At 34.4% G+C, this 26,428-nt stretch overlaps 1 protein-coding gene and 1 long non-coding RNA gene across 17 annotated transcripts in view; one reads left to right on the plus strand and one right to left on the minus strand.

Moving 5' to 3' along the window:
• sky (GTPase-activating protein skywalker) overlaps positions 1 to 26,428 on the plus strand; it is a 127,912-nt gene that overhangs the window by 69,639 nt on the left and 31,845 nt on the right. For 2 of the 16 annotated variants that reach the window (XM_070106271.1, XM_014242151.3), the window contains exon 1: positions 21,701 to 22,578. The exons of 10 other annotated variants lie outside the window; for them this stretch is intronic. In XM_070106271.1, the coding sequence (XP_069962372.1) occupies positions 22,416 to 22,578 (163 nt within the window). In that variant the 5' untranslated portion in view covers positions 21,701 to 22,415. Of the gene's footprint in view, positions 1 to 10,935; positions 11,076 to 21,700; positions 22,579 to 26,428 lie in introns of those variants that run through there. 4 more of the 16 variants (XM_070106259.1, XM_070106260.1, XM_036366658.2 and 1 more) reach the window with 4 other exon arrangements.
• LOC138856338 (uncharacterized) lies at positions 12,250 to 13,659 on the minus strand. The gene is made up of 2 exons (XR_011395540.1): positions 13,112 to 13,659; positions 12,250 to 13,052 (listed from the first exon to the last, which is right to left on the minus strand). It is a non-coding gene; the product is annotated as an uncharacterized lncRNA (long non-coding RNA).

Genomic DNA, 26,428 nt, shown 5'->3' on the forward strand with positions numbered 1-26,428 from the left:
GTTTATTAAAACCTTGCAGTGTCAAAAATCCACTAATTCTTATATGAAATATAGCAAGCTTCTTAGATTCCTTTTGATTTCAGTTGGGAGGTACTAATTTGTTGCACAAATCTGTAGTTCTGATATGTAAATGTATAATTGTAATTATTTCTCGGCTGTTTTTTCTTTTTGAATTTCTATTTATATTTTTATTATAGTATTTTCGTTTTAATTTCTTTCGTACAATAACAACAAGTTGCCGCGATAAGTAGCCCAGCGTGCTAAACGGACGGACTTTGTAAAGCAAGCAAGCAAAGCAAAGAAAAAGAAAAGCATATTCAACGTTGAAGAACGCTATTAATCGTCATATTTCTTTATTTATGTTTATATTTAGTTTTTATTTTGATTTCATTTAACTTTCTTCTATCTTTTCAAGAACAACTCAAGTGTATCGGGGTTTGCAACAATATCTTCAACGGCTGTCAATGATTAACCAACGGAATATATTTGTATGCCCTTACATATGTATGTATGTACATATTATGTAGTGAAGTGATCTCACATTAATGATTGCTTGCTCAGTTTTACTTTAAAAGCGTGCAATTATGATGTCTTTCACCTTGAAACAGCTGTCGGTTTGTTTCTTCGAAGATTTCACTCTGTTTTGTAATTTGCAAAATTATATTAGACTACAAAGCCATAAATAGAACACATCCTCATGTAGTCCAACTGCTGAGTGAGTGAGAGTCTCGAATAAGTTCCAGCTGAGAGGCCACTTCGACCACTTTTTGCAGCAATTGAGGCCGTATTGCTGACATACTTTCAAATATTCTTACACTAAAAAAAAATATCCAGCGGTTTAAATCGCACGGTCTTGGAGGCCACGTCACAGGTCCACGACGCGAGATAATGCGCGTACAAAAATTTGTCTTCAATAAATTTATTGTTTCGTTAGCTATAAGGCATGTAACGCCGTCTTGTTGAAACCAAAGGTCGTTCACATCAACATCCTCCAATGCAGACACGAAAAAGTCATTAAACATGGCTCTATAGCGTTTACTGTAACATGGCCGGCTCATTTTTGAAGAAATGTGAACCAGTGATTCCCTCTGCCCATTGAGCACACCAAACAGTGACTTTTTGAGGATGTAACAATGTCCCAATAATCGTTTGTGGATTATCCCATTTAACCAAAAGGGTGCTTCGTCGCTGAACATAATTTTTTTATGAAAATCGAAATAGATGGCAATTTCGTTCCGAGCATTATGAAATGGCAAACCAAACTGAGTATAAATCAAGTAACAGCTGCCAAAAAGACCAACCCCGGAAAAAGTATTGCCTCATTGACAACCACACTGTAAATAAAGTGAAAGTAAACTTTCATACATGATTTCAGCACTTTTTCTCAAATTGTTTATTTTAAAAATATAAACACACTTGCGATATTATAAGAACAATTTTTTTTTACATTTGTTTTACATACATATTTACATGTTCTTTACTAAGGCATATTTCCCTCTCGATTACTTTTGCCTTTCTTTTAACAACTCAATACTCCGCGTCAGCGTTCAGTCGGGACTTTCGACGGTGATGAGCTTTGGTAAATTGTGGTTTGTTGGAGTTCTCACGTCACTGTGATGTAATTTGATTTTTTCGTTAAAAAACTGGCTTGTTTGCTATTTCACTTTAGTGTATTTTTAAGGTGTCATACATATATATATGACAAGTTATGGTGATAATAAACTTACCCACTCACATTTTCCAACAATATCAGATTGTTGTTGACTGATGATTAACCCACCCCAACACTACTGACATTTTTGTTTCAATATTATTTTTGTACATGAGCGTTATCTGTAAAGGTGCGAAAATATTCCGTTTTTGATTAGCATTTCCTTAAATTCTTGAATCTAATCGAAAAGTTATTAAACTTCGAAAAGTACAAGTTATAGCTTCGACTGACCTACAATTTAATCACTACACTTGCATTAAAATCCGAAAATAATTTTTATTGTGATAAACGTTATTCTTATTCTCGGAGGCCCTTGTTATTGTTTTCCACTAAGAAACACAGTGCTCCAGAAATCACGCCGCGAAAGTGGCACCAGGCTAACTATAGAAGATAAGGCAAGCTACTTGGTACTAATTTTGGACAGTAAGTTTTAGTAGCAACCAAACTTGGTAGCTAGGGTAAAGAAAGCAGCTACAGCAGTTTGCACGTGCAATGGTGGGCCCCAGGCATCAGTCCCCGCCTCGGTATATTGGTACGGAATCCCCCCCTACTAGTCCCCATTAATAAGGGGCATTCTATGATACTTAAAAAATTTTAGTTTCTTCCCATAACCACGGATTTTCGAAATCCTACAGAGCTGAATCGAAACTAGATACCGAAATCGCCTTTCGGCTTCCAGACCACTGCAGTGTCTTCCAAGCGGAGGTCACAGAAATTAAAGAAAGCCTTCTTGTACTGACAAGGAGTGTGATCACAACAAGGAATATATTTATATATACAGATTGCCAGGCGGCTTTAAAATTTCTAAGGTCTCATAGGATTTCGTCTAAGACAGTGAAAGGATGCCTTGATCTCTCAGCGGATTTGACATCCTATTTCACGATAGATCTGCAATGGGTCCCAGGACATAGTGATATCCCCGGGGACTGTGTAGTAGATGAACTAGCCAGTACAGGCACCACCCTAAAACTAGATTCCGGTAAAGAGGGCATGTATGTATATGCCTCTGGCTACTTTTAAATATTTTATCGACAAACATGTCATAAACATAGCTGAGTCTCAGTGGAATCAGTCCCTGACTTGCTCAACAAGCAGGCAAACGTGACATGAATGGAATATGAGCCGCACATGCCAACTGTTAAAATTCAAACGGAGTAATATAAGAACTCTAGTAGGAGTAGTAACAGGCCACTGTATAATAGACAGACATGAAAATAGACTTGGAATGCCATATAATGACTATTGTAGAAGCTGTCAGGAGGTAGAAGAGGAGGAGACCATTAAACATCTTCTATGCGATTGCACGGCTCTATATAGGAAAAGAATCTCAGTCATCGGTCGACGGTTTCTTGACGACGTCTCGAAGGTTGCACGGATAAAACTTGTCTTACTAATGAAGTTAATCAGAAGTACGGGGTGGTTCAGAGAGGAGCCAATAGAGTGACGGGACGTTGGTCCCGGTGGTATCACAACGGGCCTCCTAATGGCCTAGGTATGTCGAAAGACATACACTTTACCTACCTACCTACCTTCCACAAAAAAATTGGCGTGTTAGGCATTTCCTTTCTAAATTAATCTTTAAGGTAATTCTTAAAATTAGAGAAGTAGCAGAATTCCATAATCTAGAAGCAAATAGTTATTGTTAATTGAATCATTGGATTTTTCTTCAATGGGTAAAGCAAAGCATTCTACAGAGGTAGAGTTTAAAATGAGAAAAATATCAAGTAAACTTGGAAATCGAAGGACATTTTCCTCAAATGGTAACAAATGCCTAAAATTATAAGAATAAAAATGTAGCACCTGTACGAAGGCGCCTAACACCCATCGCAGAGGATCTCAATACAGTAAAATGAATGCTTTGGCTATATAATTCATAATATAATATAATTCCTGACTTATAGGGTAGGGGATACCTCTTCACTTAGTGGAGTTGGTTCAGTGCTCTTGCTTGAAGGCGGTATGGATACCTTGATGGAATATAACATTTATATGGATGTACCAACAAGATAACGACCCAAAGCATATCAGAAAGTGCGCAAGGAAGTAGTGTAGTCAACGGAGTTGAGGTCATGCCTCATCCCGTTCAGTTGCCTAGCCTCAACCCCTCGAAGTTATTCAATGTTCATATTCAATATTATATGATTTATTTTATTATTCTGTTTTGTAGTTTTGAAAGCATGCTAATTTAAAATTGTTCATGCTGCATAGAATACTCCTAATTTCATGTGGAACTAGTTCTTTAGTTTATTTGTCATAAACTGTGATATTTAATTTTCTTTACGTTCAATTGAATCATATGGATTATGGATGCGGTCAATCTGAAATCAATGTGAAGTCCTATTAAAGCAATTTTGTCTTCCTTTTCGTTGTCTCAAGACCTTTGATGAATCTTTTCAACACTTTCTTTCTTGTCAAATGTGATCGTTTGTTCGATCGATTTGATTATTCAAACGTTCGAAATATTCTGCTTTCCAAGAGAATCGATGAAAATTTTTACATACGAAAAAAAGTTTACGAAATTTCATTTATAATTATATATATATATAATAGATCGTTAATGCAATATATGTAAGTCAAAATCCCGAAAATTAAATCCCGACTTCTTACGCAGGCAGTAGTCTGCCTAAAAGTATGCTATAGAAATTTGAAATATGCGCTCTTTTAATGTTGCGACACATTGTTTATAAACATTTTGACGAGCGCTCGCACTCAGAACAATGCTAATAAAAGCCTCAACATTCTTTTTGAGATATATTATATGTACATATTACTTTTTTATTGTATAAAGCCACAATCGTTTTGCTTTTGTTGTGTTTGCATTTACTTTTCGCAATTATCACTTAACGTCAGTGGATATTCTCGATTTTCACTCAAGCGCTTAAGTTCCATTCTATTTGTTTGTGGTTCAGCTTCCATTAAATATTCCATTCTTCGGTGTTTGTTTTGTACCTCTTGAGGTTGTACGCGCAGCGATTCATGCGTTTTCATTGATTGTTCTTATTGTTGCTTTTAAATATATTAATGAATTCTAATGTGTATGGTAAACACATTTCATGCCGTAAACAAGAAGGGGACAATAACAATAACTATAGCAATAACAAATATATGAGCGTACTTGAATATATTTATTTACATACATGCATACATTCAGCTATTCACATTGGTGTGCGAAGTACTTTTTGCGAGTGTTTTTTATACTTGAATTCACTTTAATTAAAAAGCTTTCTTTACTTTGTTTACTCACGGCTCGAACTGGTATGCAGGTCTGAGGTAATTCGTACATAAATACCATAAATGTGTATGTATGCTGGGGAACCCGCACATATGTACATAGGAATGAGTGAATGTGTTTTATATACAACGAATGTGTAAATTTACTTACATAAATAGACCAAAAAGGCTTTAACAAATGATACTGTGCGACATTAGTTTTTTGTATAAAATTAAAAGGTGATTTTTGAGAATGAGCTGTAATACACTTTGCAGGTACATTTCTTATAGCATCAATGGGTATACAAATATTATCCTGATTTTTACCGTTCAGTTTGTATTGCCTTGGAAAATAATCCGTCATAAATTTCATTAAAATATTTTGTGAAATAAAAAAGCTTTCCATACAGAGACTCGATTTTAATTGATCAGTTTGTATGCTTGTAATAGCGGCTGTTCCTACAAATGAGCAAGTTAGTCGGAAGAAAAAGACGAGTGCAATGTTTCAGATCGATACTTCAAAAGCAGAAGGACTAGTTCGTGTATATACAGACAGACGAACTGACAGACGGCTCATCATGCTGATCATTTATATATATTAATAGAAAACTATGCCGCTCCTTTTGATAAAAAGCTTTCAAGAAATCGTTTCCATGAGTTATTACTAGACATACATATATATTTTTCCATTCGCTGCATCGCTATCGCTGTGCGATATGTTTCAAGTAATGGATAACGATAATTCGGCACATCACTATTGGTCACCCTACTTTTGTCGCACAGTGTTAATTTTCTTCTTGCTATTTGTACACTATGTTTGTTTACATTGTGTTTTTCGCCCCTGTCGTGTTCTTCGCATTATTTATTGACTTGTAATTTGCTTTAATTTCGAGTCCCTTTTCTTTTTGCCATCGTCTTTTTATCTTGCTTGCGTTACACTGAGATTTATTTTTGTGTGATTACACATATCTATATCACTTAATATATATGTTTTATACAAATTCACATACACACACCCACATACAATTACATGTACATAGATATCTAAAGGTGTATAAATCGAAGCGTTAGTCTACAATGGGCTGTCGCCGTGGCGGCGTAGCTCTTCCTCCACACGCGCCTTGTGCTCATTAACTTCGTCGAAGTATGCAACAAAGAATTTCGCCGACTGAGTACTCGCACAATTCAGATTTTCTCACTTTTTAGAGCGTAAACGTGTAGAGAACGCAAGGTTATTGACTCGCTAGAAAAAAATTACTTTCCTACATACTTACAAGTATGTACATATGTAGATATATAGCTGTGCTTATCTCCCAGGTATGAGGGTGTGTGTACGGGTATAATCTGCTTTAGGTTTCGTAGCGTTAATGAGGCCAAAGTTTCGCTTGCAACTAGGTACTGACGCATGAACTCGGCAAGCAAAAACAAATGCTGCATAAATGGTTCTCAAAGCTCTCAAGTGCAACCATAAACTAGCAGAAGGTGGCTAATGTGCTGAAAGAAATTTAATTCAGACCTATATAGAATATATATATATATATATATATATATAATATATATATAGATGTATATATGCAGTCTAATAGAAACGTATTGGGTATGTGAAAATATATACATATATATACATACGTATGTATATTGAGTATTGGCTGCAAATAAAGCAAAAAGTTTCCACAATTAAGAAGCATCTCTTGCAACTGGGTTAAAATTATAAAGAGGGCTAACAAGCAAATGGGGTCGTTCCACGCCAAATGTCGTCAATATATCTTGTCAAATTAAAAGTTTTTCATACAAGGACTGGATTTTGATCGTTCAATTTGTATGGCAGCGAAATCGACGGTTCCGACAGATGAGTAGCTGTTAAAAGAAAGGAACATGTACAAAATTTCAGGTCGATATCTCGAAAACTGAGGGAGTAGTTCGCATTTTTTCTTTGTTTTTCTTTTAGGTGAAAGAGTATTTGAATTGCTAAACGTTTTTTCGGAATCACATTCATAAATCTGATTTTAGTAACATGTTCCCTTACGATGAACTATGGTAGGAAATATTCCGATTGATTGTTTTGACACGATAGCGCACTGTAGGTCATAGTGGTTCAGGAGAGCGCTGAACTAAATTGATGAATAAATTTTTTTGTTGCTATCACCTCGGGGTCTCATCACTTTCAATGAACAAAAATATAGTTTGTAATTTTAACTTCAAGGCATATGAACATATGTATATTTCAGCAAATTTCCGCACAGATGCGAGTAGAACGTGGCGACATGGAGTCCAATGCAGTGAGAGACCTGAGACTAGTGTGATGATCGGAAATTTTTTTAGCTCTAATTTTTTTTTTGTATTAATTTGAAAAAAGTTTGGATTCTGCTTATCACGTAGTCGATCTCCAAGAGGACCTAGCGGGAAGAGTTTTCTGCTTAACATTTTCTCAAATCCAAAAACCAAATATATTACTATATATGAATATACATATGTAATGATCGAAGGACTATTTTGATTTTTACACAAAAAATATCTGCTTTTGTGAAAAAAATTTGCACTTCAGATTGCCTTAAAAAATCGAAATTATTATCAAAAATCTTATCCGTTCAATCATAACCTGAAAAGTATATCTAAGGAGGTCGTATGAAAATTTCAAGTCGATCCTGTGCAGTCGTTTCGGGTTTTTTAAGCGCTTCTTCAAGGTTATTATTTTAGTTCCTGTGTTCTGTGATTTCGATTTCATGCAAATTACAATGTATTAATTGAATGTTTAACATAAGGAAGTTCGTGACTAAAATACCCGATTATACATGCTGTACAAACTTAAAGTCTAAACAGCATAAACAACCTTGAGAGTTTAAACATTCTTTGGCGGATACTTATCGGGCTTATATTTACTGCTTTAATGAGAAAGAAGGGTAATAAAAATGTAGTATACTTAAGGCCAGGTCCGCTGCTTCGTTCATACTTGAGGACACATGTGGTTTGAAGATCATTCTTATAGAGGGTGTGTTTGTTGACCTTGAAATCAATAAGCACCATACTAAAAACAACATAACTTTCATACAAGAAAAATGTATTTGCATTTTTTTTATGTTTATGCGACCCATCCTTAGAAACTCGTATAAGACGACGGCAATGGCAGATATAATTCTTTTAATTAATGCAAAAATATTAAAATGATTTCCAGAATTCTAGATTTCTGCTGTTGAAACTGCATGTTATAGAGTGGTGGAATTTCGAAATAATTAAATACATTTCAATTGTAATTTGCATACGCTCACTTAATTCTCAAGTATCATCACTTGTGATCGCGAGTTACTTCGTTATATGAGAACATTCATAAAAAATAGCATTCATAAAAGATGGGAAATAAATTTGCATTTCGTTCCTTGTATTTGCTCTTTATTTGTGCGCTAAGATACGAAAGTTGGAGACGGTGAAGAAAGTGAGAAGAAACAAGTTATTTGTTAAGCAGACGATCAATCGGCTGACAAAATACGAGGTGTTGAAAGCAAGTGAGGAACAAACTGCTGAAGTGGAGATTATACTGGTGAACTCAAGTGGTTATTGTATTCACATTGAGCAAAATTAATATGAATTGGTTATGTAGCAGATCATGCAGTTTATTAAATAGTTTTTTTTTCGATTATAATTAACTATTAAAAGTGCATAATTTCTCACAACAGAAAGCTTACTGAGTTGTGCTAGAATTTTTAAACAGTGACACGTTTTCTAAAAATTTGGTTCGAAATTTCTGTTTAATTATACCATCTTAAAGTAGTTTGAAGTATACTTATTATTAATTATGTCAGATTAGGTTAGGTAAATAGACTGATTTTTCGTGAGGCTACGAGTAATACCACTTGCACAGCTAGAGACGTCTGTCTGTTATTATGTCCAGAACTCTTAGGTATATACCAAAAAGACCGTCGTATATCGGCAAAGCGCCTAGAAGCAGCCACAAATTTATGGAGGTGGCTAATATCTACTCCAGCCAATTCGCAGGTTTCGTAGAAAGTATGGCAACCGCAATGCTTCAACCTTAGAAAGCTGGACAGTAGCGGAGAAAGTGTTTAGATGATATACAGACTAGGTCATTAAGGGGTTATATATTGTACTTGTATATATATTTGTGAATTTCAAATAAAAAATCGAGTTTTGTTTTTTGCATATATGTATATCAAATACATATTTAAAAACATTTTTCAAAAATTTGCGATTGCTCCGGTAAATACTTGTAGTTTCGAAAATATGAGCGTATTTGCAAGAATTTTTTAACTTAGTCTAATCGGTGCCCCAAACTCGCGCTCTTTTTAAAACGCTGTTTTCAGAGCCGGTAAGGAAAACTTCTCCGGATCGACTTGAAATTTTCACACGACCTTCTCAGATATACTTGTCAGGTAATGCGTTTTGATAATAATATCGATATTTTAAGTAACTCTGAAGTGTAAATTTTTTTTAAAGAATAAAAAAATCGGTCGCCACAATATGTCAAAAATCAAAATTTTCCACTATAGAAATAATACATTTTTTTGAGTTTTGGATTTGAAATATTTTTAAGCAAAAAAAATTTTTCTTACTGCTAGACCTCATTTTCCGTAGGTCCTCCTGGAACTCAAGATTAAGGAAATCCAAAATGTTTCAAAATGAATCGTCGATTATTAAAATACATAAAATTCTGTAAACGTACACTGTTTTTATTTATCCATATAAAAAAATTCCTGTCATGTTTTCTTCGTGGTAAACTCCTAAGTTTATATCTCAGTTATGTTAAAAGTCAAACAAAAAGTAAAGGCATATTTTAATAAAGCACAGTATAATTTTTTTGGAGAAAAAAGTTAAATATTTTTCGAGTTACACGTGCTCTCGACGACACTAAAAAAGGTCCTCCACTGCTGCAGTGGATGAAGTCTAAAAACCAACAAGAAGGTAGCACCAAAGCTATAATACCCTTCAGAAATACCATATATTCCTCAGAAGAACTTGTTTATGATCGTTCACCTCAAATCTTAACAATCACTCATAGAATTCCACAGAACGATGCCAGATTTAAACGATAAACTTTTGGTGGTGCTGGTGGAAAAATCGTTTGATCATCATAGAAATCACCGAAAATATTCTTGAAATACCTATTTTGAATGGGAAGTTTAATAGAGAAATGGACCTGTTGCAGCAGACCACAATCCACAATGTCGATCGACCGCCTAAATTTATGCTTGAAATCAGGCGATCTTCGGCGCATGCCAACAACTTTAAACACCTTTTCATCCGAAATGATTGAACTTGACGAATAAAAGATTATATGTCATAAAGCTTCATACTAAAATACTCGTCAAGTAAAGAGTAATAAAAAAATGTGTCCGTGCTGTAGGCTAATCGGTTAGTAGTAGCGCAGATTATTGACAAGCAAGTGCTCAATCTAATTCAGTCATTGCCTCAATTGCCGTCTCTCATTGTTCATACCTTGGCGAACAATATCGGCAGCACGTTCGCAAGCGTGCTCATCATCAGCTTGTCGATCGCATGAGTTTTCACTGCATTTTTAACGATTTTTTTCACAAGAAAAACCACAAGCGCTCTTTGCGACTAGTTTCCCTTCGACATTTACTTTTTCTCTATAATTGCAAGTTTGTAATTTCACTTGCACAATATGAGATCACTTTAAATGTGCACTCGTTCACAGAGCAAGAATTAGTATCGATTTCGCCCTGTTACAGTGCAGTACACCGGTAAAGAAAATTAAATTGCACAAAAGTGTTGTTGTTGCGTTTACATATTGCCATGCTTTTCTTTTAAGACGAATAACGTTAATAAATCTAAGTGTGATCAGTGGTGATCATTGCAACGTCGTGTGTGCTCAGTTAAGCTCGTTAAATGAAGATAAAACCGATTAAACTGGTTGCAGTTCGTGTTGTCGTTAGCTGTGCTCATATTTTCTAATGATATTAACAATTTGTGGATACATACAGATATATGTACATATAAGAGTATATATAGTATAGATTATATTTACCCAGCAACGTGCTTCGCCTGCTGATAGCGCTTTAAATTGTGCGTATGTGATAAAAGCGCTCACACTAGTTCGTCCGGTCGCTCGCCAATCGCTCGTATAATCGAAACTTGCTCTCATCGCTTCATTCTTGGCGGCACGATTAATATCCAGCGTAAAGTAAACAAACAAATATGATTTGAAAATAATTTGTAAAGCTCGTTTTTGCCATAACAAGCGCGAAAAGTGTGCGCCGATTGTCACGATTGCCGACGCTAACGCTGCTGCTATTGACATTTAGTGGATGGTTGAGTTGTTGCTGTTAAAAGTCTCGTGCCTGGTCTCTCCATTCACGACCGCACTGATTTGTACCCCCCACCAAGTCCTCCATTTAACATATCGTTTTTTGTTTTTTGTAATTCATTGACATTAATGACTGGTGATCGACGGCGCGACGAATGCTTCAATTAACTCAACGCTCGTTTACTTTTATTTTCGCGCTCCATCTCTCACTCTCTCGCATGTATTTATTTACTTTTATTTTATTTATTGACAACTACTTAATTTTTGGTAGGTTTTCTTAATAAATCTATATTGTGGTGGAATATATTTTTTTTTATAAATTTTCCTTATGTTTTTGTGTTTGCTCTCACTGAACTAGTTCAAAATTAGTATAAATGCGAACTAGTCCCATAGTTTTTGAGATATTGATCTGGAATTTTGCACACATACAGTAGTATTCCGGATGAACGAACACATTAATTGTTAGGCCAGTTCCTTATATCGAATTTTTCGTTAATTAGAGTACTCACTTAGCGATGTATTTTTTTTAATAAAAATGAGTAAAGTAGCCGAAAATTGCAGATTAATACATTGTTTATTGAATTACTTGTTAAAAAATTAACAATTCAAAGCGTTTACGCATGTTAGCTCAAAGGAAGTAATGTTCTTTGAAAGCAAATTTATGAGATCAAATTATTTGTAGGTCAATAATATAAATTTCTATAGCTATTAAAAAAATTGAAAAATTGGCTACTATTAATTTTTTATTTATTATCTGTCTATATCTGTTATTATTTAATTGTAATATTTCATTTAATTTTATTATAATTTCTTTGGTATTAAGCACAAAGAATTAGATTACTGCAAATTTTCAGTGTCACATGGTCCTTATCGGATCAAAATACAAACGAACGTTTCTGAAACTTGCGCACTAAGTTAAAAATAAATCGGGTGCTCATCATACGGCTATTGTTAGTACAAATAATTTGCACTTGTTTTATGTTGTGTCGTTGGTTTTATTTGAAATTTTCATGCCCATCATAATTGTTTGCCCCAATAAAGAACCAATCAGCAGTCGGCGGGAATTGACGAACTGCCAGCTAAAAAGCGCACAAATGAACAATTGAAGCTTAAGTCGAAAGAGAGGCGCGTGTTTTGCCATTTTGACACTCAATGTTTGTCATGTGCCGCCTTTATCATGCTGTGTTGCTAATTTAATTTTCGTTTTTCTTTTCTTTTTTTTTTACTTTTTACTGTTTTTGAAGATTTAAGATGTTTTTGTAACTTTAAGCTAACATTTCAATGCGTATATGTTTGTAGGTAGCTATGTGTGAAGACTAGGTTTATGCTTTTTTGCATTTTTTTCCGGAAATTGTTCAAGTTTCAGTGAATCGGCGCTGCAACTAAGCGACACCGAAGTTATAATACCCTTCACATAAAATAAAATAAAAATGTATTCATTCTAATTTTGATCAGTCAGTTCAAATAGCAGCTATGTGCTATAGTGGACCGATCTAAAGAAAATCTTCGGATTTGTACCGTTGCCTTAGATAATAATCCGTGTCAAATTTCGTGTAAATATCTTGTCAAATAAAAACTTTCTGTTTGTATGGCAGCTATATGAGATAGGTGTACGATCTGAATAATTTTTCTGATATTGTAGCGATGTCTTGAATAATAATTTTGGTCAAATTTCGAGAAGATACCTTGACAAATCAAAAAGACCGAAATCTACCGAACGACTCGCAACAAACAAAATCTTATGTTTGAATTCGTTTCAGCTGTTGTCGATGTGGATCATTCCCTTACGCCAAATTTTAGCAGAGTTGCTCGTTCTTTCGCACTAATTTCAACGCATTTGTGCCACCCTGTACCCTGGAATATAATATAACTTATTTTACTTTGTACAAGCTTATTATGTTTTCATTATTTACTTTCTGTTTCCTTGGTGTTAATTGCGTTTGTCATTTTAGCTGCAATATTATTTTACAAACAACAAAAACACCAAAAAAGGGATGCTATGATATTCACGTTGCCGCTGATTTATCATATTTGTTATAATTATTTTTTTTTCAGCAAATTTGTCATATTCGTGCGACACTCATTTGCAGCAAATATCTAAAAGCGGCTATATTGTTGAATGAAGTCACATTTGTACCATTGTGCTTAACATTTTGAAGACTCCGCTTTAACTTGCTGCCAAATAAGATTTTAAGCAGCGAGCTCATTATTTTGACTCGCTGCGCCAGTTTCGATCCAGTTTAGTTTAATAATTGGGTGGAAATACTTTTGCGGCTACATTCTAATTATTTAATTTTCTGTTTCTTTTTTAAATGTGGAAGTGTGTGTGTGTATTTGTTATATGAATATGCTAGACTATTAGACGAAAGCCTGTGTTGAGAGTTATTTAATGGGGTATAAAGTGCAGCAGCAAACTACTTAATGCCCGAGTTATCTCTACTTGTATGTTTTATGTCAATAAAGAAATTTAATATTGTTTCTGCGGTTAGAAACTACAGTGTTATTGCCGTTTAATTACATAGTAAAATCAGCGATCGCTCACGTTCATGCGCCTCAACCAACTTTTCAAGTTTAATTTCTGTCTTGAAATTGACAAGTTCACTCTAATTACATATTATTTAGGAATATTATATACTGTGATTACCTACAAACTGCGGTTCACAGAGTTCGCTATGCAGCTTCCTTTATGTCAGAAATTCACTCAGAGTCAGCAAAGTCAGGTCGGCCGGTACTTTTCTGTAGGTTGTAGTATCATGGCTGGAGGGAGTAGGTCTTATGCATAAGGAATTTGCTCTAGGCACCTTTCTCGATATCGAAGAGGCCTTTAGCAGAGTGCGGTCAGAGGCGGTAGTTAAAGCATTCGAAAAATTTGAGATGGAATCAATCGCCTCATATAAAGTCTTCTTTGCGACAGAATGGTCGTAGCGGAGTGTAGCAGTGCAGTTATGGTAAATGATCTACAAAAAGAGCTCATAGAACGGAGTTGTCGTCTCTGAGCTCCGAGCTAATCAAAGGATACCTCGCCATGATATCCAACTGGGCGATTCGAAGCGGCTTAGCCGTAAACCTAAGTAAAACTGAAATGGTTTATTTTACCAGAATGTATAAGATCACAGACGTTCCTCTCCCCTCATTCAGAGGCGTACGTGTTCAACCTGTTGATAAGGTGGAATACCTAGGGCGTATCCTTGATGGAAAACTTTCATGTAGTCCAAATTTGAGAAAGGCAACGATTGCTTTATATTGTAATAGAGAAGCTATAGGGAAAAGGCTCTTACCGAAGTTGGTGGTGATTGGCCAAAAATGTTATTTAGTTGAAAAATATGTATGCTCAAATTTCTTCGTTAAGGGCGATAGTTTCGACAGTCCTCTTATTGACCTCATTAGCCTGAGGTACATTGGCCATCTGTACTTCCTGCTCTCTAGCCAATTAGAATCGCGTCATAATAAATTCTTGTTAACTCTTAATGACGTGGCTTGAACCTGCGACTGTCGCAGATCAATATTTATCGCACATAGCACCAACAGCAACAAAAATATGCATTAAAATATTACAAAGAGCAACAGCCAACTGGCAACAAGTGACTGCAATCAACAATTCACCGAAATCTCACCATCAATGTTACTTAAAATACTCTTCGACCCGAATTGTTTGTGTAGAACTTGACGAAAACATTCGCTTTGCCAATTTTTAACGAGTATCTGCTGGGCTAAATTTAGTTTATCAGCGTAATTAATGCAAACGCCAAACCAAACAACAATAATTTAAATAATAAGTTGCAACAAAATATTTATATATGCATGTATGTGTGCAAGTCGGTATTTTGTGGCATGGCGAGCGAACCCGAACCCTTTGGGCTCACAGCGCTGGTTTGCCTAATTTCCTAGGAAGAATTAATAGCAAATAAAGACAGGAGCATTAAGTGCTAATGCATATGTCAAACGGTGTCTTGTTGTTCTTGTATGTATTTATGTGGCAAGGGTGCGGTGCCACTTCGTGGTTTGTTTTTGAACTTGTAATTTTTGCAATTGGCTCAAAGGCGTCAGCTCTACTCATGTTTAAAAAATTTTCTCTTGCTAATTTATCTGCCGCAACTGTTTATTTTCGCAATAATTAGTGTTGAATTTGAAAAAGATCACGTTTGTCAAAAATGACGTTCAATTAATGTGCGCAATGCCATTCCATTGTACTTTATGAAATTTTTCATTTCATGTTTTTTCGAAATGTGGTAGTTTCTTTTGATCAAGGTGACAAAGTCTAAAGTATGCTAAACTGTTCTCTTTTCATCTCAAGATGGATATGCTAGAATACCCTTCACAAATACAAAAGATTCCTTACAAAAACATTATTTTGATCGTTCAATTTGTATGACAGCTCTAGTCGATCTAGAGAGTGAAGGATGTGGCTAAATCGACTCAACTCGTCATGCTGATCATTTATATTTCTTTCTGAGTGCTTAAGACTTCGTGGCAAATTTAGTATACCCTGTTCAGGATTTAAAAATAGTTTCGAGAATATAATTCTCACGTGATCTTTTGAGTCAGGATTGTTTTATAATACACTTTGGGTTCATCTTTTTTTTTTCTCATAAAGTGTCAAAATATCACTGAGTCATTAAATTTCTCTCATCAAATAGTGATCCTCACTTAGTTAAATATATGTATATACAATCTCATACGTACATATGTATATAACGAACTATTACATTGCGTAAAATCTGGTACTCATCATTACATCCTTTATAAAAATTGTTATTTTATTATTGAAAGTGAAATTCTCTCATAAATGTCTTTATGTATGAATGTACATGACTTGTGGAAAAGTCTCTAGAATTTGTTTTGGCCAACCTCAGCTTTCTTTTTCCAATCAAAATTAGAAAGTAGAGTAGAGAAGAGAGAACACCACCATATGTTACGTATTCACACTGTTTATTCTATTTAGCTTTGTGTTTGTAAGACCAACTTATTTAAAAATCGTTATAGCTTGTCTCCATGAAAACTCGAATCTAATATTTATTGTAGCTTGTACCAAATTTATCCTGAAAAGTAAAGAATTTCAGTTGAAAAACATTAAGAATTCTTAACAACAAATTATTTGTTGTGTCGTATTTTCCATTCTGCATCGATTATTTTCAGTTTATTTTTCTCAAATTTACCTTACAGTCTCGTTGGTGTTGCCAAATTTTTATTTTGTTCTTGATCACTTGTATAGGTTAATTTACCTGATGACGTTTTTCTGCGTTTTCTATCCGTTTTCGTAAGGAATTTCTCGAGTTTATCTCAGCTTTTGTGTTTATGTGTGGTTTTTTGTTGATATATTCGGTCGTGTTTTTGCATATATTTCTTCTTGTTCTTGTATAAATATTTCGTACATGTTTCAACATCGTCCAATAAATAACCATATATTGGATTGCAACAGCTTTTGTGTTAGATGCAAAAATATGCAAATTTGTCACGCCGATGCATTGGGTCCTAGTATCTATCACTGATTCCAATATAAATTCAAGCTTTGTGTACGATATTTATTCGTAAATATTGAAAATATTTGTCTTTGTTTTGGATTTGAATCGAATTTGATCTTTGTAATTTTTTCCAAGTTCTGAAAAATACTGCAACCTCTAACGTTTTTGTTTTTTGTTTGTAAGTCTTTTCGTTTCAAAATATTATTTTGTTGAGTTTTTGTAACCAATAAAATATACAACTGATTTTATAAAATAAGACGAGAGCATCTAAACCCCACAGGCCATACGATTTAGTTCACTCCAATCAACCCGTTGAGTCTAATAGCAGAAACTAGCTGCGCCATGTTCCGTTGACTATTTTGAACTAAGAAACGTTTATCTTGCAGAAACGTTATTCAAGTTAGTCGGTAGTTGGAAATATAAAATAAGGCGTAAATTTGGATAATATTAAATTAAGTTATATTATTTATATAATATCAAATTTATAGTAAGTAATTCCTCTTTGTAGCATTTAGTATTTTTTATCTTTATCTATCTAAATGCTTTATTTTATTTCCGTTATATAATAGATGCGAGCATTCATAAAGGGAATTTTTATTGCTCAATTCGGTTATCGTTTTATTGTCTTCAAATTTTTTGCTCGCTTTGACGCTTCACACTGCTCTTATTGCTTTTGAGTGTTTCTGGAACAAGTCAATTTCTGGCCATTTAATTTTAATACCCTGAACAGGAACAAAAACTTGTAGCACGCAGAAAGAAATGTCGGAGACTATAACATAATGTACTTGTATGTATATAAATGATCAGCATGACGAGCTAAGTCGATTTAGCCATGCCCGTTTGTCTGTCCGTATATACGCAAACTAGATTCTCAGTTTTTGAGATATCGATCTGAAATTTTGCACACATGATTTTCTCCCCAAAAACCTGCTCATCGCCCGATGTCGGACCTCTATAAAATATAACTGCTGCTATAAAATATAACTGGCGAGATATCTTCACGAAATTTGGCACGAATTATTGCTCAAGGTAACGCTGCAATCGCCGAAGAAATTGTTTAGATCGGAACACTATAGCATATAGCTGCCATACAAACCGATCTTTCTAACTTTCTTTCTTGTTTTGCTAAAAAATCAGAAAAGATCAAATGCCAATAAAAGCAAAATGAACAGCAGTCGCAAGTATTTGCTAAAGCTGTACAATACTCTTGATACAACAACAATTGCTGGTATTATTTGTAAACAAACTGACTGACAAGCGAAAGAATAACAAAGAACATTACGAACTAAATAAAAATATCTACATAAGCAAATATTATACTATGAACTACGCCAAGGTATATAATACGAACGCATATCCTATAAATATATGTGTATATGTATGTAAATTTGCATAAATATTATGGACGTAATACTTCTTGTGTGTACGTACGTAAGTGTACGGCAAAAATATGCAAAATATATTTGCAAATTGATTCAACGCCAAATACGTAGTACAGTTATTGTATTTTTAATATGCATATCACATGCCCTGTAGGAAAATTTGCTAATTCGTTGCGACTTATTGGCGGATTCAAGCGACGGCCCATTGAAATCACCTCAATGCTAGAAATATTTTACCTCCCTGTTATTCAGGGACACGCCTAGTATGACAGCATGAAAAAGACGATTGTGGGAATTTGAAAAAAACTACATATCAAATGAAAAAATGGCGGCGTGTTTTTTTTTGTAAATAAGTTGAATTTTACTAAAAGTTTTTTTAAAGTTTTCCCTGCCAAAAAAAATCTCTGCCGCCTCTCCTGCGGTGAAAGAAAATCAAAAATGGACAAAACGACGATGTTTTTAAAAAGGTTTGATTTTACCCAAAATTTAGGGCTTTTTTTTGTCTGCCCAAATTCAATTTTTGATCAGTTCAAAAAACTGATCAAAGCATTTGTCTCCAAGTACTCATCGCAGCAAATTTGAAAAATGTTGTTTCGAGTTAAACGCGTTCAAAGATAAACTGATGGAGCCGACTGAACTGAGCGGCTGCACTTTGGAAGACTGTAACTCAAAAACTATTTGAGATATCGATTTAAAATAACTATAACTATGTTATTTTTAAAAGTATAATCTAACAAAATATGAAAAAAACCCAAATTTTTTTTTCACGCTAAGTGTGCTTCCCTCTTAAGCTTTCCAAGCTAGGTTTCATAACTCAAAGTGCTTATATAGATACATTCTTATGAAAGAGTATGTGCTGTCTCTAGCATGTTGCCGAAAATATTGTACCAATCGTTCGCCGTTAAAATAAGCAATTAGTTTCGTACTTTGATTGTTTGCACATACTTTTTTTTTTAGCTTCTATACACTATACGAGGCTCGTATGTACATTCTTTCATTTCGTTTTGTTGCCTGTTTGTTCGTGTTACTAATCAGGTGCTCACGTGATGCGCTGGTATTCATTGTAGGCGATGCTGAAAGCTCGTATCTCATCGTGTATGTGTATATCTTACCATTTTTACTGCCCATATCTGAGAAAAGTACATAAGCGAGGAGGCTAAAACAGAATCGAATTTATGATTTGTTATGGTTGACGGCTTATTTTTGGCATCAAGTGTTGCACGCGCGTGCCTAAACAACATTGAAGCCATCTATGTACCTAAAGTTGTATACGTATACATGTTATATGCATGTATGTATATGTGTGTGGTATACTTCTGTGGCCCTGTGTTTATGCGTGCTTACCGAATCATTGAAGTGACTTAAGAACCGCACTCACCGCTGACATGGTGTGGCACACAAATTGAAGAAAATTAATTTTAAAAAATGCAACAACAAAAATTGTGTAGAGATTCGTCACTCGCGCTGTTTATGTACGCAACTGTCAATTGAAAATGCCTAATGTTGTTTTGCTCTTCACCGAATTGTGCATTTTTTCGTTAGTTTTGGCGAAAGTTGTGCGAGGTTTGCAGTGTTATATAAACTTAGATGTTTTCGCAAATATACAGATGATTTGTTGGTGTGTTCCTTGTGCCATTCTTCCAATGTTTACGAATCTCTGTCATAATTGTGGGCGTAGAAAATTAGATGAGTCGGCGAGAAATGCCGTAATTATCACACGTTCAAGGCAATCACCTACATACATACATACAACTTATATACTATACATACACATCTACATACATACATATACACACGTGCCATTTAAACTCACAATTAAACTTATTTACCTCTAACAAAGCACATACTCTTATTTTATGGTTATTCTTAGTCATATGAAAGTAATCATGCATTGAATTTGTATACCCTGAACAGAGAATATTAAATTTGCCACAAAGTTTATAATACCCAGAAGATGTCGTGGAAGATCTCATATAGTATATATTATATGTACACATATAAATAGCGCTGAGTCGATTCAGCCTTGTCCGCCTGTCTTTAAACCTATTGATGCCTTATATTCATAAACTATCGAAATATGAAAAGAAATCGGATTTTCTGTTTAAATTTCAAATTAGATGTCCGGCTTATAGCTTTTAAATCTACCGTAAGTCATAGAAAAAATGCTAGAAATACTGTTCTTAGTAAAACATTTAGATGGTTAGCTTCGAAGTGCATTCCTCTTGGCAGAGGTAAACTTTAACGAGGCTCTTTTATAACGGCACTTTAGACCTTTAAGAGCAACATTAAAGGCAGCTTAGAGATTTTGTAAAACTAATTTTGAACTAAACGCATATGTTATAGTATCATATTTGCCGAACCTGAGCTGTGTTTTTAGTTGATAAGTAGACTATCTACATACATCACATCACAGAAAGTCCGATCACGATGTGTAGTTAGCCACGGATCTATTTGCTAGTTTTCTTTCAGCACACACTTATGGTATACCTAAATGAGATAATGTATGCTAATTTTTTTTATATAAAATTTCGTTATTTGCCAACCAATCACAAGACAATCCTAAAGTTATGTCTATCGTTAGGATGTCGCTGCCTAGTTTTTGCTTGCCGCTTGCTTGTTTCACAAATATTGTGTAAAACCTCAAACAGCCGTGGCTATAAAAGTTTTATGAATCACTAGCGCGCACGTAACCAGAATCAAGCGCTTTATTTGCACATACTAAAACTGAAATAAAGATATTAAGCGAATTAAGTAACATTTTTATAACGCTCACATACCTGGTGATGGTGTCCTTTGCAGTATGAGTTTGGATAACATATTGAATTACAATTTTTCGCAGACTGCTGAGAGATTAAAAATCAGCGGAGCATATTAATAAAAAGATATGCAAACTATTATATAATTCGGCGCAAAACAAAAGCTGCGATAGTTCGCTTGTACGCTGTACGTAAACAAACTACTAAAAAATGAAGCTGAAAAAATCAGCTACTAGCCGGCGGTGAGCACATTTTACAAACACGCTGCGCGACTTGTATTAGCCAGCCGGCAAAATGGCAGCGTAAGAGCAGAGGAAAAGCTTTAAGCTTTCATACTTCACCCTCTCGCTACATTTTAAAAATTACGTGCTTTGATATATATGTGTATATACATATAAAATTTGTGGCATATAAGTAGATACTCGTGAAGAGAGAGAGTCCGAAGCGCGCGCAAAAAAGCAACTAGTCGAAGAGTCACGAACGTTGCGCATCCCGCGATCATTTCAACCTTTCGTGAACTAAAGGTAATGTTGCATCTGCATTGGTTCCATTGGTTCTGTATTGGCTAAAGCTTTGAGTACCTTACCGATAGGGCGTCCTCCTCCGTTTGCTACACATTTAGCTAAATACAGCTATGATCAGAGAAAAAAATCTATGATCAGAGCAGCTGATCGCACGCTAGCACACACACACACGCCAATATCAACAGCAACAAGTAAGCCGGGTCATGAGCGTAAGCAACGAGCGAGATTAGCAAGCAGTGTTTAACGTTCTATATATAGTGCTAGTGGGGAGGCATCTTTGTTGGTATCTCCTCTTCCACCGAGTGCGATATACATACATATATGCGTATTTACGAGTGCATGGCATATTTTGTCGCGTACTTGTTCTAAATACCGGGACGGTCGGCATTCGATCACTGAGCTAGTAAACGAACAGTACTCAAATGCAGTGGCAGCGAAGGTGGCGCGCGCGCGATGAATTCATTACAAATACAACAAGTTAATTAACGCGCTACAAAAAACAAGTGGAAACATAGATCTGACAAAACGAGCGATACGAATTATTTTCTTCTTGTTGTTGTAGCCATCTAATTTGTGAAAATATTTTCGTTTTACCTATGCGACAGTGCAGTGCGAACGAAACCAGCAACTTAACTAACTTTTCGACGACAAAGCAATCAAAAACAGAAGATACACTAATTCACTAATTGAGGGAATTCCTTAATTTTCGAACAATAAAAATTAAATTAAAAACTAAAATAAAATATAAAAAAACAAGCAGAAAAACAGAATAAATAAAGAGAAGGCTAAGCATATATATACAAATGTGGTGAAAATGTGCAAATTGAAGGATTGACCGCTACACATTGCAGATACATTTGAGCTGCTGCCTATCGATTTAATAATTGTGATAAGTAAAGCAAAAAAAAAAAAAAAGCATGAGCTTTAAAAGTTAGAAATTGTGCTCTTTCGCGTTGCAGAAAACTTTATAAAAAAGTGTATTTTTAAATAAGTGCAAGATAATTTTGTATACAACCTAGAAACTGCAGTTTAACAATTAAGTGTCTGACAACAGTTTTTCTATTACGTGGTTTTAAAAAATAAAAGCCCCAAAATGGTTGGCAAAATCATTGCTTTGCGCGACATGGACAATTTCAGTCGGCGCAGCAGTATTTATGTGGATCCAGAATGTGATAAATTTTTCGAAATGCCGCTCTTTATTTCGGCCAGCACCACAGATATGACAACGAAATGCCAATGTTGGCAGTTTAGCCCAGGTAAACAACATAAATATTGTCAAAATTATTCAGTGACATTTACGCGTACTCAGCTCCCAATTCTCTCGTGTGTTTCTTTTGATTTGATTGAAAATATCATCATTTATTTGAAGTAAAAAGTGAAAATATATAATTCAAGTGGTAACTAGTACAGTTAGTCACACAGTGTTGCAATATTTCACCTGTAAAATGTAATTTTCTTTTGTAAAGAAAAGGAACGAGTTCCGCAGGCTCATACTGATTTTTAGTTGAAAACTTCTGAAAGTTGTATAAAGTGAGTTTTCTAAACAACGCCTTAACGTTTCGTATCGGCACACTGTTGCTAATTTGTTGCATTCCTTACATGTTTGCAAACAACTTTAATTTAAGCATTGCCAACTCAATATTTTGACTTGTTTACAAATATTGAACAGCTGTTTTTCGTTAGTGAAAACAGAATATGCACCACAGCGCAGTTTACATCTGAAACTGTGGGAAGAAATATATGAAGAATATGTGAAGAAGATAGCTGGTAATATATACTCTATGCTTGTGTGTATCTATGTTTAACTTATGTAGTAGATTCTCTACGGTTCTGCCATAATATTGAAATAATAAATTTATTTTTATCAGCGAAATTATTTTTTAGAGGTATGGAATAAGCCTTTTTTGTACCCTGAAGAAAGTATATTAAGTTTGCCACGATGCTTGTAGTCAAATAAGTCCCTCATTTTTTGAGATATCGATCTGAAATTTCGCACACGTCCTTTTCTCCCAAAGAAGCTGCTCATTTTTCGAAACCTCCGATATCGAACCACTATAGCAAATAGCTGTCATACAAACTGATCGATCAAACTCAAGTCTTGTATGAAAATCTTCTTTATTTGAAAAGGCATCTTTACGAAATTCGACATGGAATATTTTGCTAATCAACATTACAATATTCAAACAAATTTTTCTTATCGAACCTAAATGCTATATTTAGCTGCCATACAAACTGAACGTTCACAATCAAGTCCTTGTACGGTCAACTTTTCTATTTGACAAGGTATCGTGACAAAGTTTTGCATAGATTATTATCCAATTAAAAATTTACAAATATTGACGTTCGAGTTGTTGTATCTCTACCTTTTTCTCGATATAGAATTATGGCATAAAAAATCTGTAAATATGACTTAAAAATAATATAACCAAAACCAGAATTTTTAACTGTTGCTGCAAATCGCATTCCCGCCAATTCTATTTATTTCTTTAATACTAATACATTAATATTTTCTAATTATTTCATTTCTTCTTTTATGCTACTTTACTGCGTTATATGTTATAATAGAGCAGACATTTTAAAATCAATAAATAGTGTTTGTTTATTTTTTCATACTCAGCTTAACTGCCGAAAGATTTGCATTTTGAAGCGTCCAATAGGTAAAATTAGAAATTAATAGTGTTTTTTAACTGCGATCTTGTTTTTGTTCATTTTTGTTTCCTGGTGGCTTTGCACACACACGTGATCAAAAAAGTTTCTCAAGTATGACTGAGTATGAGTGACATACATCTCAACATTTTGCATCAAAAACGTCATAGTTAGATATGCTATCTATATATGTATATATATGGACATATTTAGGAATTATCACAAAAGATACTGTACAACTATTCAAGATTGCACTACTTTCAACCACGTACTGAAGATAATATTAATGTTAATGTTAAAATTGCTATCTTTCACTCTTCAATTATGTTAAGAGTTTGCGTTATTTTTTAGCATTTTTATATAATTGTGGCCGTAGAACCAATCGGTTATATTCATTATCTCAATAATCGTAAAAATAATTGAAAAATAATACTTACTACAACTCTCTTCAGTTTTAATTTTTTTACAACCTTCTAATTTGAGTGTTTTTAAATGACTTAATCATCAGTATAAATTAGTTTTCAATTATCAATTAAACAGCAGATATGCGCATAAGTATGTGTTGTGCAAAATCTATGAATTAAGTGCTCTACAAACTAACCTAACGCAAAAAATGATATATAACCAAAACAAGCAAAGCAAAAACGTTAAATTTGGCCGTACCGCAGCTATAATGCCCATCACAAATGCTTTTCTTGTAGCATAAAAGGGTATAAAATTACCTTTATATCGATTTTGATGGTTCAATTTGTATGCCAGATATAAGCTATTGTGGTCCCATTTTGAAATTTTTTTCAGATATCTTATTGTTGCTTTGGACAATTATCCATCCCAAATTTCGTCAAATATTTTCTATACAAGGAGTGGATTTTGATCGATCAGTTTGGATAGCAGCCACACGCTATAGTGGTCCGATATCGGTGGTTCTCCCAAATGAACAGCTCCTTAAGAAGAAAAGGACGTGCGAGATCAGATCGATCTCAAAAACTGAGAGACTAGTTCGCGTATTTACAGACGGACAATGGCTAAATCAACTGCGCACGTCACGCTGATGGTTTATATGATTTAAATATATACACATTATTACACACATACATACATACATGCATCTGTGTTTATTTACATTTCTGTTGTGATTTCTCTGCCTGAGTTTTGCCTTTCGTTTTTTAATGCCATAATTCCTCGCTTGCTGTTGTAATTTGATCCGCAAAGCTCGGTTAAGTGCAAACGATTTTTTACATGCGAATTTGAATTACCTTAATGACATAATAAAATGATATTTAGCTTGTTAATAACTGCTCTTGGATAAATTGTATGACAAAATAAATAAAAATTATAGAAAAATTTTCAAATTGAAAATACCGCGCGCTGACGATTAACACAACAAAATGCAACAGAAATAAAGAAATTTGTAATTTGACAACGGTGAAATAATCACACAATGTAATTAAAGCAATAAAAGTGAAAAAATCATATTTAGCGGTTTCGATATGCATTCCACTATACATACATATATGTGTAAATTGCTATATTGCATTACATCGTTAATTTTCGATTGGTTGGGAGTGTGGGGGTACATATTACGTCCGCTGCGGTTGCAAAGTGTAGTGCAACTTGCGGTTAGTTGCCGAGAAAGTAAGCGATCTTGTGCATTCGCGGCATCTCACTCGCGCCTACCTTGTAAGTAGAACTAGTTTTAATTGTTACGACTCGAGCGGGAACTGTGCAAAGTTACGAAGACAATGCAATGGCTTTTAAATTACTCTATTCGTTTGTTAACCGGGTGTCATGCGTTAACTGTCAGCCAGTCTGTCTGACTAACTCGCCGGTTAGCTTAATGTATGGGTGTCATATTTCACAAATCATTTAGCGATCCACTGCTATTGCGAGCGGCTAATTCGCTAGTTTAAAAGTTAAAAAGTGAAAAAATTAGCTAAAAAGCAAATATTTTGTATTATACAATTTTGCTTTGTTCATAAAATCCTGTTTTTCATATATAATATTATATGATCATTCGAAGATCAATAATGTATACTCCATTTAAACGCATACAGAATTCTATATTAAGAACGCGCCTTAAATTTTCTTATTTGAAAAATATTAAAAATATATTAACAAAATTATTGTTTTTATGGAAATTCAATTTGTTTTATTTAAATTGAGTATCATGAGTAATGCAAATCACCTCTCCTTGAATACATACCGCTTTGTGCATAGCGAGCTTGTTCTTCGGTTAAATGTGTGTTAGCATGCTTGCCAATTCTTTTACCCTGAAATTCCGAATCGTAACCCAAAGTTACCTTCACATCTTATGATTACTTTATGACATTTTGAGATCATTAAAAATGTTGCGCTTCTTATGGCTACAGACTTATGTATGTTTTTGAGCCAGTCCCTGACGAGTGTAATTTTAATGTCATGAACAGCAATTGACTAATTTCTACTAGCAAAATTCTTTGT

This window comes from Bactrocera oleae, chromosome 3 (assembly GCF_042242935.1).
Source record: "Bactrocera oleae isolate idBacOlea1 chromosome 3, idBacOlea1, whole genome shotgun sequence".
Classification (NCBI taxonomy): domain Eukaryota; kingdom Metazoa; phylum Arthropoda; class Insecta; order Diptera; family Tephritidae; genus Bactrocera; species Bactrocera oleae.